Below are 19,332 nucleotides of genomic sequence, written 5' to 3'. Positions count from 1 at the left end.
GGGGTGCAGAACTCAAATTCTAGTAAGAAGATCAGACTTAACGGTCTGACTGAGACTGAAGGAACTCCGGAAAGCACGGCCCCTGGATTCTCTATCAGCGCAGAACTAAAACAATTTCCGAGGCCAACTCTGAATTCAGACAGGAATTGGACTGGACTGTGGGACATAAAGTGATACTCGTGAGGAGTGTGCCTCTTAGCTAAAGTAGATACAAGAGACTAAAAGGGCCGCTTCTGTCTGGAGGTGAAATGGGAAGTCAGAGAGGGTTACGAGCTGGCTGAATGGACACAGGGAATCGGGTAGAAAGGAGGAGTGTGCTATCACAGTATGGGGAGAGCAATTAGAGTCACATAACAATGTATGTATAAATTTTTGTACGGGGGAAAAAAAGTAAATGTAAAGCTGATGTAAGGTGTTAGACTACAGTAAAACCTCGAGTTATGGTCGTCTGACTTAGGGACAACTTGTATTTTCCCTTCAATGTTAAGTCAATTTGCCTTCACTTTGAAAGGACTGAACCAATCCCTACTCAACAAATTCTTCATACAATCACCTTCACTTGCTGCACGTGCAGCTTTTACATCATTAAAAAGCTTCGAGCATTTTCTTGCACTAAAACCAAACCAAATCAAACCTGTTGCCATAGAGTTGATTCTGACTCATAGTGACCCTACAGTAAAGCTAAATGACAACCGTATGCACCTGTTCTGACTTACCTACAAATTCTTAAAGACACACTTAGAAAATGAATCCCATTTGTAACCCAGGGACTGCCTGTATAAATGAAGACCGTTTATACGAGCCACACAGGCAGATTACATAGAGTTTATAACATGGTTTTTGTCAGATTAACTCATACCAAACCATGGTCTACCTCTGTTTTTCTTTGGTGATAAAAATATTAGGCTATCAATAATAAAATCCATGGACTCTCTACAGGGGATTCACTAAGAAGAGTCCAATTAATTTAACTATAATAATAATTAACACAGTATTCATTTACTTACACCTACATTTCATTCAAAAATTAATTTGAGATACTACTGTTTTGTGGCATTGAAGAAAAGTCCAATAAATTTCAATCGATGGCACCTACAACTTAGTGGTCTGCTAATGAACATCCTGATATGATGAAAGTATAGTCTTTGTATATTCCAATACTCATATCCATATTAACTGTAATATTCTGTAATAAGGCAGAGGCAAATATTTGATATTTATGTAATAATTTTTCCAAAAGTGAGAAAATGAAGAGGTTACTGAAGGTATTTATTTTACTACAAAGCTAATGAAAAATGCTTAAAATTATTTTCAAATTATCTATTAATCCCAAATTTCTTTTCACACTGGTTATTAATAGAAGTTAAAAATACGTGAAGATTTCTAAGAACATTTGAAAACCAAGACTATTTAATTAGAAGCTGAAAATTAATAATTCTACCATATCAAGATCTTTCCTTTAGAAGAAACTTAGATTCCATCAAAATGTACGATCAACGATTTAACAACCTATTTAAAAAAATCAAAATTCCAGAGCCCAAAGTAACCGCAGACATTATCTATTACACCTTCATAATACAGATGAAAAACTGCATTTCAGAGAGGTTAAGAGGCTGTTAAGAGGCCAGCCACCAACGCAGCTAAGATCACCCAAAGATCCATCTTCAACCTCGCCTAAGGTCCTCAAATGAGGACAATCTTTTTCCTCTGTTGAACCCAACAACACTCTGTACCTCTTGAGGCACTTACATTCTGCACTAAAATAAAGTTATTTACATTTCAGTTTTGACTTTTGTGTTCTTTCTAGATTTTAAGTTTCTTGAAGGCAAATTCTCTACCCTGCTGTTGTTAGTTGCTTTTGATTCAGTTCCAACTCATGGTGACCCCATGTGTGCTGAGTAGAACTGCTCCATGAGGTTTTCAAGGCTGTGACCTTTCAGATGCAGATCCCTAGGTCTGTCTTCTGAGACACCTCTGGGTGGGTTCAAACAGTCAACCTTTTGGCTTATAGTCAAGCACTTAACTATTTGCACCATCCAGGGCTCCTAAGAGAGGATTCTAACAAGATAACAATAAATATTGACTAGCCTAAGTTGGCTGGTCTCACATGAAAAGCTTCCTTTTCAAGGCTAAGTACTTTTAATCTTGATCCACAGGTCCAGCGTCAACAACATTATTTAGAATTTATAAAGGATTTAACAGCTAAAATAATTTTATATCTATTATCTATATCCTTTATCTCCTTAAGAAAGTTAGAGGCAGTTCAGTATTTGTAGTATCTATACTCAGTATATAGGTAAGAAAACTAGTTCACGTTCCCAGATAGTGACAGAACTAGGAGTCCTTTTGAAGCTTTATCACTACCCTGGTGACACAGTGGTAATCAGCTGCTAACCAGAAGGTCGGCTGTTCAAATCCACCAGCTGCTCCTTGGAAACCCTATGAGGCAGTTCTACTCTGTCCTATAGGGTCACTGTGAGTCGGAATCGACCCAACAGCAATGGATTTGGTTTTTTGGTTTGGATCACTACCTAAAACGGGTTGGCTCTGCAAGATAAAGTATTTTGATAATAAAATAAAAATAAAGACATAGGTGTTACAATGGTACCAACAGCTTCTTTTGGCAATGTGGGCATCGACAGCATTCCTAACCCTGCTTGGTCATACTGGTATCCACCTCAGGGGAGGAGTGTAGACGGATTAGTGCAAGTTCATTATCTCTACTGGAAAAACAATTAAAAGCAAAGTTTTAATCTGTTCAGGGCAGGTGTATATAGTAATTTGATCATGTTCATAATCCCCTAACCCTTTAGCATGACTACTAAACTCAGCAATAGGCACAGATCTTGTACCTGAAAAATAACACAAGTCTGTTAAACTATTTCATAGTTAACAGCTACCGTCTCATCATTCAAAACACCCCAACCGTTTGATCTGACAAAAATGGCCCAGAAAACATTTTTAAGTTCTGGTAAATAATGCTTTCTATGGAAGTTTTAAAATTCACCAGTAACAAAGATTTCTATTATAATTGAGATGTAAACCAACCAACCAGCCAAATGCATTACAACAAAATAAAACAAAAAGCAAAAAAACCTGACAAGAATCTAGATGGAAGATAATTTAGGGGGCAGACAGACGTGCACCAAATACTCCAAAACAGCTTAAAGAGTGTGGATGACAGATCTGTTAAGAGGGAAAAGTATGCCGACCATTTAAAATTCCGATACAAGTGAGTCAGGCTCACAAGGTTTTAATCAAAAGGTCTCCAGTTAGAATGACCTAAATTCCATTCCTACCCTCCAACTATAAAAAATAAAAAGTGGTCTCGAAAACAAATAAGACTTCCATCTCCCACAGTCAAACATTATGTTCAATCCTCTAATAAACTGACTTTTAGTAATTAATATTTCAAACTATGCATTTCCTTTATTTAAGGAATTGGAAGTTGCCAGCTATTGTGCTATCAAGCTCACCATACCCAAAGGATGATCCTCACTCTTACAACAAACCAATCTAAAAATTTATCAAATTATAAATCTAAATTCCTCTCTACCTTTTGCTTTCCACAGAATTGTCTTACTACTTTCACTTTCCCAAATAGTTATTTCTAGTATTTAAAAAGGAAAAGAATATTGGTGTGCCTTCACTCTATCTTAGTCATCTGAGTACTACGAGAAACAAGAACCATATCCCCATTGTAGGCAGCCATATCGCCAAGAATATGCTAGAAATTCTGAAAAAAAGTCTAAGCGAATACCGTGATTAGAAGTAAAATAATCTGAATGAAAATTTCTGTGCACAATGATTACTCTGACACTTTAGGATACATAAACTGAATAACCCAACACTTTATTATATGCCTACTTATACTGGTTTATATTTCAGTCTTGTTACTATACTTAGAATACATGTACCTTTACGGAAAATATATTTGCACATGCACATCTAAAAATAATCTTCCCAATGGACAGACATCATTATAATTTTAACAACATATTTTTCATATAGTCAGTACAGCAACCAATTCCAGATTGCTAAAGAACTGCATAAAACCTTCAGCAGAAAAAATACCTCTAAGAGTCAAGGGTAATTCAACAATCTGGTGAGAGAGAAAAATTAATTATCACAAAGAAAGAAACCAAAATCCAAAACCAAACCCTCTGCCGTCGAGTCGATTCTGACTCATAGCAACCCTATAGGACAAAGCAGAACTGTCCCATAGGGTTTCCAAGGAGTGGCTGGTGGATTCGAACTGTCGACCTTTTGGTTAGCAGCCAAACACTTAACCACTCTACCAGCAGGGCTCCAAAGAAAGAAGGGGCTTAGAGAAAGACAGTCAAAAGATAATGGTTCAGATCTGGGAAACTATAAGAAATATTTCAAAACCTGCAAATCTTCAGATCTGGGCATAAACTTCTTAAAATAAGAAGTGTGCAAAATAACTTCACACAGGTAAGAAAGAAGCAGGGAGAAGGAAGTAGATTAAAGTGACAAAGTAAGAAGCATGTCCAGGATATATGACAATAAATTTGTCACACAAAAGAACTTTAATCAGAGAAACCTTCTCTCCCATAAGTGTCATATAAAAGTATTTATGAAAAGGAATTATACAGGAATTAATCGGTTGCCACTGAGTCGATTCCAACTCAAGGTGACCCTACAGGACAGAATACAACTGTCCAATAGATTTTCCAAGGCTGAAATCTTTAGAGAAGCAGACTGCCACATCTTTCTACCCAGGAGTGGCTGGTGGGTTTGAACCACTGAACTTTCGGTTAGCAGCTGAGCACTTCATCACTGTGCCACTAGGGCTCCTTATATGGGATTTAAAATAATGTAATTGTACATCAGAATGTTTACCCCCCATCACTGCAAACCTAGTTACTTACAAAATGAATATTTTTTACCTGATGCTGTTGGAGCTCCTCTTCCATCAGCTACCGCTTTGGAAGAAGGGTATGTAAGCATCTGTGCCTCTTCCTTTTCCACCCTGGGGAACTCATTACGGTAAGAGGGATCTGGGACTACTGGTGCTGTAACTTCCAAACCACGACTTAAATCAAGAGGGAGACAAGGTCCCAGCTTCTCAAGTGACAAATGTGCAACATCAGGCACTACACAAAATAAAGAATGCAATATGATGTTAATAGAGATAAACTGGCTCAGTTAATATCAATGTGGATTAAACTGTCACGTAAGGTAAACGGTGCCTGGCACAAAGATAGCACTCGATAAGCATTTATGGCATAAATGAAGTGCTTATAAGTCCAAAAAGATGTAAGAAGGACAAAGCAGATTTCTTAATATTCTAATAATCTTTATCACTACAGTTTTTTCTTTATCTTCATGTTTGGTTCGGTATTAAATCAACATATACATTACCCTCTGGTACTGAAGACTCGTGCGGGTTTGGGGCACTGATGGAGAATACTTTCCCATCAGTGGCTGGAGAGGGAGCAGAGACCTTTTCTACAGAATCATCAGCCATGGGCAAGGTGGCTAAGCGCTGAGATCTTCTTCTCCGCTCACTATGCTTGAAAGGTCTAGGGGGGTTCACAGGCTGTGGAGGACCTAGAAAAAGATCTTCAATGTTCACGGAGCATATACATACCAGGATCATCATAATAGTTAAGGAGATAAATGGGAAAAAAAGGATTCAAATTCTGCCCTCTGATGTTGCCTTAAGGTATCCACAAGGAACGGAATGTTCCAAAAGTAATCAAAGACAAAAACTGTGCCCTCATTCACAAAAAATGTTAATCAAAATATTCCAAAGTCTAAAACCTACTACAACCAAAAGAAAACAGATGGAACATTAATTTCAGGTAGTTTCCCAAGTGACAGACTATAGATAATTCTCTAATCTCATGGTGTAAATTTTAATTTTTTCTTTAGGGAAAATAGTCTCTTTGTATCAAAAGACAAAAAAACATATATATCCCTTTTGCTACATTACAAATCTAGAAATTCTAAGGAAAAAAAAGGCAGGGGCATATGTGACAAAACGTGACATACACTGTAGTCAGTACTTTGCTTTACTTGCCAAAGGAAAACTAATGTAATTTTATCCCACCCTCATCCCCCCAAAGGATTGCTATCAACATATTTCTGGGCCTGATTCATTAAAAAAAAACTGAACACAAACAACTTTAAGTACTTATTATGGGCAAACAATGAGAATTTTAAAAGAATATGACACTGTTCTTACCCTCAAATACTGTTGCTTTTTACAACTAACTTAGTCATTTAAGCCTATTCTAGCTACATAATGCACAAATTTGGAAATGTGTCATTTTTTAAATTTTTGTTAACCTGTAGGTGTCTTCTTTCTACATGGCATGCAAACACATTTGACTAGTCTAGGCAGGGTTATACAGGTACACATATTCACATTAATTTAGAAGGGAATTAGAGAGGTCTGAAGAGGTTGATGCTTTCACTACTGAAAAGTTTAACTTTATAAAAATTAAAATGAAAAAGACATGGTAATAATTGAAAAGAGGAGAAAATAAAAATCAATTGCTATAACACTGTGGTTATAGTACCAATATATTTAAAAATTTCAAAATACAATACCAATGCCATGTGACAGTGTAGTGACCACTAACAATATTATTCCATGATAAATGACAAAATGAAATGAAGGTTATGAGGAAACAATGAAATTTTTCTCTTCCCATCCTTTCTACCCATTCATTGAAAAGAACAAACAAACAACAATTGAAAAAGCAAAAAACCACCAAAAAAAAAAAAAAAAAAAAAAACACCTGATCAAAAATTGAAAAATATGGTTTGGTGAAAAACATGGTAATTGAATGGAAGAGGAGGTTAATATGCTTAATAAAATCTTCTCAGTGCCAACATCTGTAATTGTTCTGGAACATGTAAAATACTGAATAGTTCATAAGGAAATGTGTCCTATTCATTTACTAATCATGTTACTGATTCATTTGTTGTATAAAGAGCAAAAGTATCTTTTATCCAGTGACATTCCAGATTAACTGTTTGTCACATGTCTCTAACTTAGAATTCTAAGCTAATACGAGAAATGTAGGGTCTTATATATCCAAACCCATGTTGAAAGACTATTTTTAAAAAGACTAACTCTTGAAAGATTAGTAGTACTGAAATAGCAAAATCTTTTAAAATATGATCAAGGAAGAGCCTCCTTTTTTAATTAATAGAATGAAACTAAAGCTTACACTCTAACTCCTAGAATCAGAATGAGTAAAATGTATTGCAGAAAGGGATTACAGAGTAGCAGAAACACTAAATAAATCTATCCACTGCATAGTCCTGGAAGTTGAGAAAAATATCCACCATGGATCTCTTTATATGTTTTTCTTTCTGCTGTTGTTTTTTTGTTTTTTTTTTTTTAATAATGAATCAGGCCTCTCATCACGTTTGGCTTATTAGTTGAGGAGAGTCAAACTATAGCGGAATTTGTGTTATTAAATGGAAAGGTTTCTCAACCAGCAGTACAGTCTCTGCACAATAAACCAGTCAGAGATGCATATGGTTTTTGCCCATGAAAAGTTTCAAGCCTTCCCTACCGTATCCACTTAAGTTTGAGTTTTTAAAAAGCAACCTTATAAAAATACAATAAAACTATAATCAAAACTGTTTTTAATGTATCTTATAGGATAAGCAACTATTTTTTAAAAATCTGTGCTCACTAGTTTTATTTATCACTGAAGAAGAAAGCTGAGATACAAGCGTCAAATCCTCGACTTGTGTTAACTCTGGGGCAAGTGGTGATTTAGGGGGTTTTATACACCCAGAAGACTCTCCAGATTCATGTTTGCATTTCTTGCTGCGAGCCTTCCCTGAAGACAAAGTTGAGGATAACAGTGCAGGTTTCTGAGTGTTGGCAGAACTGCTAATGTCAGCTTCATTGTTTTTCTGACTTTGAGGTTTAGGTGAAATCGCCTGAATAAATAATAAAAAATTGATATTTTTATTTTGGTTTCTTCATTTTTGCTCTTGTATTCTACTTTGATTGTTAAGCAACTTTAGTATCCAAAAACATTGTTAAGCAACATATAACATTTCTATTACAAATGAAAAACCAAAAAGAACCCCACAGATTATTAACTAAAAGTTGAATAGGCTATCTTTAAAGGGATGCTGTCAACTTGTAGTCTAAAAACTTTTTAACATGTTATTCATAATATTCTCAGAATAGAAAATGTTATCTTGCTGGAAAAATATTTTCTGTATTAAATTTAAATATATCCCTTTTGGTACCATTATTACCAATGACATTAATAATAATCAGGTAAATAAACAGTATTTCATGTATTAGTGTCAAAGGAATACATTTAAGCTTTTGATTTTCAGATATTTTCTTAAAATTTCCTTAATCTAACTGAATGTGAAGGGCTAAGTAACAGCTTCCCTTTAAAGAAAGACCTCAACAGAAAAACAATGACCAAATTAACGAAACATCATCTTTAACTCATTTTAGTGCTGAAAGCCAGAGTTTCATAAGCATAATGCCTCATGAAATCAGAGCCATCAGCAATCCAGAGTTAAAAGACTAAAAAACAATACAAAACAAACAACAATAACAACAACCAAAAAAAAAGGAGATAAAGTGTAAGTTAAAAACATCGGATTTAAAAACAAAATACGTCGCATTCTTAGATGAGAATTTTTACCTTCTTCCTGCCAACTGATAATTTTAAAAAAAAATCAGAACTTTGTCAGTTCTTTCATAAAGAATATTTTTCATTCATTTGGCAGTAAAATGTCCTACATATTAAAATGTGTGTGAATGTGTCCACTGTTCAGAGATAAAAGAGAATAACGACATTGGGTGAATTTGCAAACTATGGTATTAGAATGTCTATAGTGTGTTCTCTTACTGATGTACGCATCTGAGAGTAAAATACATGAGATGCACAATTTTCTTTTAAATTTATACTAAAATAGGCCTCTGTAAGAGTCAAATTGTTAGCACTATGAACGACATGCTTGTCCTCAAGAAACCTCTTTACTTCCTTGTCTTTTGTGAGGGTGACCATCAAGTCTGCAGTTCTCTGGAGTATGAGAGATCACTGTCTGTGGACCTAACAAGGTTCTGTTACCGCTAAAATATGAAGGGGTTCAAATTTTGGTGGAAAAAAAGTACATATTTGGAATTGAGTAGGGCACCTCTGCTCTACAGATGGCATGTTGGACATACCACATAAAGGCCTGGTGTCAAATGTCCCATTCGTTCAGTTGTCATCATTTCTATTGCTGAATTTGCTGTTATACATGTGTGTCAGTGCAGTTTAATAATTTGAAAAAGTACTCCATAAATGGAAAGTACTCCTAAGCTCATCATAAAACGTGTTGCCAGAAAAGTAATTAGAGCCATTACTTGTAAATAAACAATTTTATTGTTCATCTTCACATATGTGAAAGACATCACTACAGCATCCATTACTCTCGAGTTACAAAGTTATAAAACAAGATTTTAAAACTTAAATTAATATTTTGATAAGGTGCTTAACTTCTAAACAAGGACAAATTAACAGTTAAAAAACCTTACCGAGTTATTATGCAACTAATGCAGGTTTTATTCAAAAGTAAACATAACATGACATAGCCCTAATACAATTAATCTATCATTAATAATCTGAGAATTGGGGTTCAAGACCACAGAGTTCGACTATTTTAAAAATATAAATAAAATGACTCCATTAGCACAGCAAGTTTTGGCTACAGGCCTGTTATCAGTCTATGACATGAGTGCATTGTTTTACTCATCAGGACTACAGAGGTAAGTGACAATCACTACCTCTCCTTTAGGTCTATGGTTGACACCAATAGAGATGTAACCTAGGGTTTTATAACTCGGCTTTTTAAATTTGAATCAGGACTACCGTTTAGCACAAAAATTGTTACAAAACATTTTCACACTAAAATTGACCTGAGTGACAAATAAAAAAGGTGGGAATAGCACGATGTTCCTTAAAAAATTAACCTAATTTACAAAGTTTCATTAATGATTATTGGTCTCTTTGTTACAAAACTGGCAAGATACTCAGACAATTTTTAAAGTATGCAAAATGGAACAGCCGAGTTACTCAGTTTTTCTTTTTCTAAACCCCATTTCGAAATGCTGCTCTTTGTATCTCTCTGAAATGGGCACTGCCCTCCACACTAACTTCCATATGTTATAAGTAATTTTCACAATCACATTCACCTCAGCAGGATTGTGCATAATGAAAGATTGACATTGTAATGAATTTTCCAGAAACATTTTATTACCCAAGTCCCTGATTTATTGCACTCTGAAAATACCATGGTGAAAATACAAAATATTGTTATATCTGGGACGTTAAACGTAGTAATACACAGTAAAAAAAAGTCATTTAAAATTTGGTAGAGATATTGACAATAACGGCAAAGACTTAACCGTTTGATGATCACAGAAAATCGGAAAGTATGATTCATTGACATATTAATCAATTTAAAAAACCACTAATTTAAATACAACATTAATGGAGGCACCAAACAATGCACTGTTATCAAATCAGGCCTGAAAAACTCAATACAATATCAATTAAATCTGGACTTTTTAAAAAATGTATATAGAGAAGAGCAAAAGATAATTCATTCTAAAGTCTTCTTTATTGGGCTACTAATAAAGAAAATTAAGATAATACAAAAAGATATATTAAAACTACATTAAGGCTCAGATTTTAAAACAGGAGAACCAAGGAAATCCAGTTATGGCTATTACTGTGTTCTTACAGTCTTACAGTGCCTAAGAAGTTAAGCCCTTAGAGAATGTAAAAAGCATGCACAGTTCACTATGTACAGGTATCGTGGGAATCTGAAGGTAGCCAAGGCGAAATCTAGCAACTGCAACCTTCACTTTTAAATTCCTCTATTAGGTGGTTTAAAGACAGACCCTTAATAGTTTTTAAACTCTCTTTTTTTGTGTAGTTATTAAAATATACATCCTAGCAAAAATGTATGGCTCATCAATCAATTCATAAAACAGTCAAACAACACCAACTGTTACAATATAAAAGAAACTTCTTCAAAAGAAGCTTTATTAGATGTCAAAAACCCTGTTTTAACTCACAAATGAAAAGTATTTGCATAAGGGTCTTTTTGTAAGCGAGTTAAAGGTGATCCAGCTGTAAGCATATACCCTGGGATGTCTGTCTCCAGGCCTTCAAATTTTGGAGACTAAGGCTTTAATGCCAGTCTATTGAAAACAAGAGCTAATGAAGTCTGTAGCTCATCTGTATACCTTGGAGAAGGGAGAATTAAAAATATATCATCACTTAATTAGCTTCCTATTCCCATATCTGATCAAAAGTGTAATTTCAATTACATGGATACTATAGCTCCATGAGCACTCCAGTGGGAACCTTGAAAACAATCAAATGCTACCATTTCATACCTGCTCCAGCATTGGAGCCGTTTCACTGGAGTCTTCCTTTTTTTCAGCACCATCCACCCCAACAGCTTTGGATGCCAACAAACCTTAAGAAAAATTGTACAGAAATTGCTTATTAGAAAAAATATTGACTTTCACCCTAATTCTCAAAAATTTTAGTAGTTGATATCTCCCATACTCCTTTATATAGGAAATAAATACACCAAAATGTTTACTTGATAAAAATACAAAAACCTCTAATAATGAGTCAAGGGACTGAATCAGAACTTGAGAGTTGCTGGTATAATTTTGTATTTTTTTTAAATATTGCTCTTAAAGATATGCTTTAAAAAATTATTCTGTTAAAAATAAAAATTCTGTGGCTTAAAGTCTAGAAATCTAAGATTGTTTAGATTGTTAATACCAACAATAATGGATTTGTCTATGCAACTAAAATAAAATGTAGAATTAATATTACTAAGATACGAGAAATCCTTCCAAACATTTACAATATAAACTAAGATTTATTTTGTTCGTATCATATTCCTGGCTTAAAAAATGCTCCCAATTCTCCATTTCACCTGTATCCTTTAACATAAGCTTTATGTTATTCTTCTCTTCTAAAAGTATTTTCAAACGGCCAATTGTATCTTATCTTCTTACGTTAGTTCCCAAAACACTGATGGATCTATTTTTTTTGCTGGGGGCGGGGGAAGTGTGGGTCCTTCCTAGAACATTTGAGCTTCAACTTAATATTACATTCTCATTCTACAAATGATGAAATAATTTGGGAGTTCCAGTTTTCTCTAATGTATATCACTAATTCTCAATTTCAGAACACAAATATTTTATCTGAAGTACATATAATTAATTTTACAAGACATTAAAACTCTATTTTAATTAAAAAACAAAAGCCATTTACTTAGTTAAGATTCTTTGCTAAGACTGTCAGGTACCTTCAATGCAAATATTTTAGTTTTTACGTATGCCCATCCTGCACATAACAGGCCACCAAAAATGATTCTTTTTTTGTGTCATTTTAATGTTGGCCAAACAAAACACTTGCTTGATAGGAAGCGTATTTAACAACCAACAGCATCACAGTGAACTGACTATAGCAATTATTCCATCTATATTACTGAAGCCGTCTACAGCATTGTTGATAGGAAAAAAGGTACCCAAAAATGTCATATAACTTAGAACAATCCACATGGCAACATCTCTTGACTTTTTCAGATAACTATCTCAAAGACGTTAACAGATCTAGGAAGCGAATGAAGTATTAAAATTATATTCTTAAAGAAGTACTAGACTCAAATGTTAAATTAGCAAAAGGCATCTTTCCTTTACTGGAAAGTAAAATACTAGCACTCAGAATCATAAAACAGAAAAAGCTGAGGGTAAAACAATGATTGAGGTACACCGATGATTAGGATTAAAACCAGTATTTGGCCCATTTTGAGATAACCATCTATATAGTTTGTTCCAGTCTTGTACAATACCAAGTGTAGATCTGAATGGAAAAAAAGCATAACATATATAAACAATTTTACAAAATTTACAAACCATAAATTCAGTCCTAATTATATTAATACAAATTCCGAACATATTTTTACATGACTCAGAAAGATGTAGCATGCAACATTTAAAACCTATTCATTAGCTTTCCTCTCCAGTGAATATTGTTGAGAATCAATGAACTACTGAAATAAAAAAATAATAATTAGGGAATCAAGTTCTTCTTTCGTTGGGAACTATTAGAGGTTCTAAGAGCTATTCAAATGGGACAAAAATTTGCTATTCAACCTGTTAAATAATTACTTCTAGTTTTTATTTTGTTTCCTTACATATCTATAAGAAGTAGAATACTTGTTAATACCCATAGTAGATGGAAAAAATCACAAACTATAAAATTAAAAACAAGGTACTATAAGAATCAACAGAAACAAAATAATTGTGAGCAATACTCTGTAAATTTACAGCATGAGAATATTATAGGTTCAATTAATTAAAAGCGGTTCCCATTTAATAGCTTGTGAAGAAAAAAATAAAGCCTTTTGTTATGTGCTCACAGAAAGTAATGGGGCATTTAATAAAAACTACTTAAAATTTTGATTAGAAAATACAATCCTTGGTATCTAGATAATTCAAAAGTCCCAATCATGATCAATAAACAGGTTTTATACTTTACATGCGTACCAACGTACAAGAGTTATGAAATGAAAATAACAAAAGAGACAATAATAAAAGAGGTACATGAATAGAGAACTCTGGTTACTTCTGCCTTAAGAGGCAGCCCCAAATCTGTTTATCTTGACCTGCTAACATTCTGGGGAGGCATACACTGTTCCCACAAAATGAGAAGAATTATTTGGAGGGAAATAGATACAAATGAAATTAATTTTCATTATTAGCAAATACTTATTATCAACATATTACCAACAGGCCCTCCTCCAGAACAGTGTGTGTATAACACTAGGCAATTATCTTAACAGAATGCACAATGTATTTTCAAGAAATTATTTAAACATTAGGTAGAAGCAGAACATCAAATATTCATGAATCCCACCTGCCAACACAGTCACAAATTTGCAATACCTCACTTAGCTATAAAATACACAGTGGTCTCTCCCTGCCAGGAGGAATAACTAGAAGAGACGCCAGAGCTTCCTGGAATGGCAAAGGTGAGCACAGAAAGAGCAAAGTAGTTACATTCTTGGTACACTTTTCACCGAGGGGTTTCAAAACACAATCTTCTTGCTAAAAAATAGTAACATACTGATCTCATTACTAATAACATACTACTGGTCCATTTAAACCTCAGAGTTTTTTTAAATGATTTTAAAATTCCTTACTCAGCACAAACAGATCTAAGCTGGCTGACCTTCCAGGAACTCTTAGAAACGCACCAGCATCAATTGCTGATGTTTCTTCTTTTACTCCCTTCACAACCTGTATTCTAAACTCTACTTAAATTCAGTTTGCTCGCAACTTTCTCCCGAAGTATGGCCTGATTTTCTGTGTAAAGTGATCATTATAAAAAATCAGTATGCAAAAAAGCATATCACTATCAACAAGGTACATTTTTACATAATACAAAATAAGATCCTGGAAAAACATATATATCTATATATATATATTGCAAATATGTTCTCAATGTCTGCCTATTAGGAAAATTTGAAAAGAATCACCTTGATACTACCCTCTATACAAAAATCAGTCTCAGAGTCTCTCCAGGGGTGTGTATGTGCTGAAGGGAACAGAAAGAGAGTGAATAAATATATGAGTCAGACTTATCAAGTAGATGGTTCACCCACTGTCAACTAGGAATTTACTATTTAAAAGAAATATAAAATGGAGTGAGAGGAGATACATCAGAGCAGGCTGTGATGCTGCCAAGATCCCAGCCCTACTCCTCTCAGTTGTAAAGGGACAAAAAAACTTGTATAGGTGAGTCTGATAAATTTGAAATACACCATAATTCCACAACAAAATCATTATTTTACATTAGCTCCCTTTTTTTTTTTCATGGATTACAAATGAAACATACAGAGGCAAGTCTGAGTTTCAACCATCGAAAACAATCTTACAGCATCTATTGTCCTTTTACATCATATAGGTGTAACGTGAAATCAGAAACAGATGCAGAAAGATTAACTATTTTAAAAGATTATCACATACTTTAAACTTCTGAGTAAATAAAGAAAAAGATGGTATTGGTTTGACATTTGTAAAATCTTATGCTTTTCTGCTGTTGTCCAACTAGCACTTGTCTGTCTGAGATTCCCAAGAGAAAACGAAGAGTCCCTCCACAGAAGTCGCGGGGTACCACTAAGCAACCAGTACTGTAACTTTTCTGAGGCACACGGTAAAACGGTTCTCCTTATCCCGCTACTGTCTTTTCAAGGCCACATACAGATAATGCATCGTTGTGGACTCAGGTGTCGTCTTCTTTAAACAGCAAGCTTGAACTTCCCAGTCAGGCACGTGTAAGAGTATACTGACTACAAGAGAAATGAGGTTATTGGGAGTGAAGGAAGAAACCACGATGCTGGTAAGCCGACAGGTGTACTGCACTAGCGTGACCGCCCTCTTCTTTGACGTCTGCTCATCCAACAGTGCTGTTCCAGTCTCTGTACGACAGGAGTCAGAGGTGCTGTGCTCCACTTCTGGCACAGCTGGCAGCATGGAGCACTGGGTCCTGTGTTCTAAGGCAAAACTGAAGTCTCGAGTTGCCATCGTAACAACTACTTGGTAACATTTTGAATTTCTCTAAAGCTAATAGCTTCTAAGGAATAGGTAGAAAGGGTAAATCAATTTGAAATAGTTCCTGTCCTGTGGCCAAATATATCCTTTATCAAGGAAAAGCGTGAAAAGAAATATACACTAATGGAAAGTGAACACATATTCTCATCTGTTGAAACCGATTATAATCAAGTGGAGCAACTCTACAGGAAAACAGTGGCTCTAGTGAACTGTCAGCTCCAGAGTCATCTGCCAGTGGGCCTCCAATCACACGAAAACGGCCAAAATGCTTACATTTATTCCTGGGTCTGACAATGAAACCAAGCTTCTTCCAATTATTGAAATAAATGTCAACAAAGGTTTGCAGAGCTTTATTAGGCCAAAGATGCTAAAAACCACTTGTCCTTAATATAAGAACATGACTGCATAAGTATTGTAACTCCTCTATTAACATATACTCAGAAAAATAAAATATGTTCACAGTTTCTTTTAAAGACTAGAATCGTTCAGCTGACTAGGCCTTGGAAGTCACTGGGCCTAATATGACTGGCCTCATTCTAATAACACTTCAATTCCATTTTCTATGAACATTAACCAAGCTAGGCTTTTCGGTGTTTTCCATCATCCTAACACTGCTACTTCCTAAATTACATGAAAACATAGAGAAATAAGCCCCAATATTAGAGACTAACCAGAAGGTAAGGGCAGAAATGAAAAACTCAGAAGAGTACTTTTAACAACAGGAATAAGCAGATTCAAGAACTGAATTTAATTCAGATATTAATCTTTCTAACCATACATGGTACCATCTTCAGGTGAGACTGGTCAAGAGTAAGAATGTTTGTATAAAAATACAATAAACCTCAGGAACTATGTTACCATAGCTTGACAAAAGTAGATTAATTCAACTCTTATAGAAATTACTCCTACCACGAAAGAGATTAAAGAACTGTGGAATTTTCTAACATTTGACCTAATCAACCCCCACCACATCCCTGTGAGATAGGTAAGAGGTAAGTGGTATTTTCCACATTTTACAACAGAAGAAAACTGACAGACTTGAAAGGAGGTAACCTTAAAGAATCATAAACTAAGTGTCTTTCTTGATAACCAGTTCATTACTCTGAACCAAAAGATGAATTCTACTTTATTAAAAGTAAACTACTCTAAAATTAAACCCTCTATTCCCCCAAAAAAGGAATCATTGTAGTTTACCAGTAATCTTGTTAAGTCGAGCTCTCTTTGCCTGAAATGAGTTGCCTTGATTATTTTTCCTCTTGTTTGATAACGTGCTCTCTGGCTGTGGAAAGACCATCTTTGGAACGTGCTCTACATGAAGTCCTACTTTTAATAGAATAATATATTAGTTGATCTAGAATCCAAAATTAAGACACATAAAATTTAAGTATAAAAATAGTATAAATGCTTTGAACATTATTTTTTAATCTAGTGCTTGACACAGAACTGTAAAAAACACAATCTAATGTCCAGATTGATAAATGAGAAACAAAAGCAGGAAGATAAATGAATTACTGTTTCTTTCCATATTATGCATTGAAATACTCACAGAGGCATTTAAAAAATCAAAGAAAAAAAACACAAAACAAAACAATAAATAAAAACCTACTACTGAGAAATTACAAATCAAAATCTCAATTTGTTTCTAATCAAGAATACTGAGGGCATTCAATACAAGTGCCCACGTTAGACCATCAATCATCAGCTCTATCTGTAAGATGCTAAAAAAGTGAACCATCATAGAGTGCTGGGGGGAAAATCCTAGTAATTTAATTATACGTACAAAATTACAAGTATCCAAGGGGATCGACTCATTCACTATGCGAGTTTACCACTGTCACAAGGAATGAACATAAGAGAGTATTTTGTACCAAATGTTTCACTAGATGTGGGCAGATCTTCCTTCTTCTCAACCTCTGGTGTGGCTGAAGGAGTCGAAGTTTCTTCCTTCTTTGAAGGTACTTTAAACCATTTTCTCTCGTCTTTATCTTTATTGCTGTTAGCACTGGTTCGAGGTTTACTCCCTGTTTTATTCTTGGCTGCAGCTGCAGCAGCTGCTTTCACTAAAGCTATCCAATCCTCCAAAGGAAAAACACAAAACATGTGAAGCATTAAAAATTAATCAAGATGTAACAACCCTAATGAATAAAAATGTATGACATTTTCAAAGCTACTTTCACACATGCACACAAACATAAACCCATTTACAAGATGGCTCATCAACATGGTAGATTAACAAATTTAATAACCTAATGGATTAATGGGTTGAATAATCTTCCATAAAATAGGAAAATAATCAATAATTAGTATTCCTTTGATATATTTTCATAGGAATAAAACATAAAATAACAGAGAAGAAACCTATCACAGATATGGAATACTACATGACATTCTGCCAGGGTACTTTAGGTTTTAAATGCTGAATTGCGTTTCTTTTCCATAATACAGCTGACAGTAAAATAAAATGATTATACTGCAATTCCACAAAGGTTAAAAAGAATATATATCCACTGAGCGAATGATTATTCCTCATTAGGAAGAACGTACCATTTAAAATATAGTCAATTTTAATGGCAGTCAAGGTACAGTTTATTTTCTAAAGTTTTTAAAGTCTGGATGTCAATTTATCAAAACAGTCTAATATTATTGATGAAGGAAAAAAAAAAGCTACTTGACTTGGCCAAGGTCAAGTACACACTGTCAGTCTCCAGGTTAATTTCTGGGTCTACGTTCGTTACCATTCTTCTGATATGCTAATACTTATTTCTCCTGTGTTAATTTTTTTTTTGTTTGCTGCTAAATAATTTTCATGGCTTTATTCTGAACTAAAAATGCTGACTGTAAAAATTATGGAAAGACATAAAGAAGTAGTAATAGCATTTTAAATTTTTTTTTAAGCAAATATTGGTAAGGGCCATTAAACTCTGTAAAATAGAACACCAATTCAGATTCAACCAAAATGTATAAATCCTAGTCCAAGCAACTAAAAATAATTTCACATCAAATCCATTTAATTGACGAGTCACATTAACGAACATAGGCCATCAAGCAACACAGGCTGATGGCTAGTCAGTCTTGAAAATACATAGTAAAGACAATACGCCACTAAAACAAACAAAATCATGTCTCTCTCTCTCCCCATGACTGAAATGAACTGAAAACATGATGTGATTGTACTTAACACATTTATTCATCGATTTTCTATTAAATACCCTGCGCTGCATATGCCAGGAACCGTGTTAAGCACTCATCAGATAACAGTTGATAAAAATCTGGTTCTACTCATAAGGAATTCAAAGGCAAATAAAATTTAACTCTCAGACAATGTGACAGAAAATGTACTAGAGGAATGAACAAAATATCATCAGGGAGCAGAAAAGAAAAGACTAATTCTGACAGAGGAGAAAGATCAGTGTAAGTAAGGCTTTAGAGAAAAGGTGACAGGTGAGTAGAACCCTGAAGGATACATGGAAACTTGCTAGGGGAAAGGACAAAGAAAAAGGAGTAAATGGGCACTCCAAGCAAAAGGAAAATGTTAAACAAAGGCACTGAAGTCAAAGTTTATTAGAATGGAAAAGAGTGGTCTAAGTCTCAGGAAGCAATGTGGGTAGCTAAAAGCATTATAGCTAAATTGAGACCTGAAATGAGTATCTGTTAAGGGAAGAAAGCACAACAATGAAAAA

The 19,332-nt window shown here is 34.5% G+C and overlaps 1 protein-coding gene across 6 annotated transcripts in view; it reads right to left on the bottom strand.

Moving 5' to 3' along the window:
* Window positions 1–19,332, bottom strand: part of PHF20L1 (PHD finger protein 20 like 1) — a 79,971-nt gene that overhangs the window by 31,980 nt on the left and 28,659 nt on the right. For 4 of the 6 annotated variants that reach the window (XM_004373011.3, XM_004373012.2, XM_023728211.1 and 1 more), the window contains 6 exons: window positions 17,521–17,728; window positions 16,847–16,972; window positions 11,411–11,493; window positions 7,680–7,932; window positions 5,386–5,574; window positions 4,911–5,117 (listed from right to left, as the gene is read on the bottom strand). In XM_004373011.3, coding sequence (XP_004373068.1) covers window positions 4,911–5,117; window positions 5,386–5,574; window positions 7,680–7,932; window positions 11,411–11,493; window positions 16,847–16,972; window positions 17,521–17,728 — 1,066 coding nt within the window. Of the gene's footprint in view, window positions 1–4,910; window positions 5,118–5,385; window positions 5,575–7,679; window positions 7,933–11,410; window positions 11,494–16,846; window positions 16,976–17,520; window positions 17,729–19,332 lie in introns of all 6 variants that reach the window. The other 2 variants (XM_023728210.1, XM_023728209.1) reach the window with 1 other exon arrangement.

Source organism: Trichechus manatus, unplaced genomic scaffold, assembly GCF_000243295.1.
Source record: "Trichechus manatus latirostris isolate Lorelei unplaced genomic scaffold, TriManLat1.0 scaffold00022, whole genome shotgun sequence".
Classification (NCBI taxonomy): Eukaryota; Metazoa; Chordata; class Mammalia; order Sirenia; family Trichechidae; genus Trichechus; species Trichechus manatus.
Note: the sequence above shows the minus strand (reverse complement) of the source record. Positions and strands in the feature narration are given on the sequence as shown.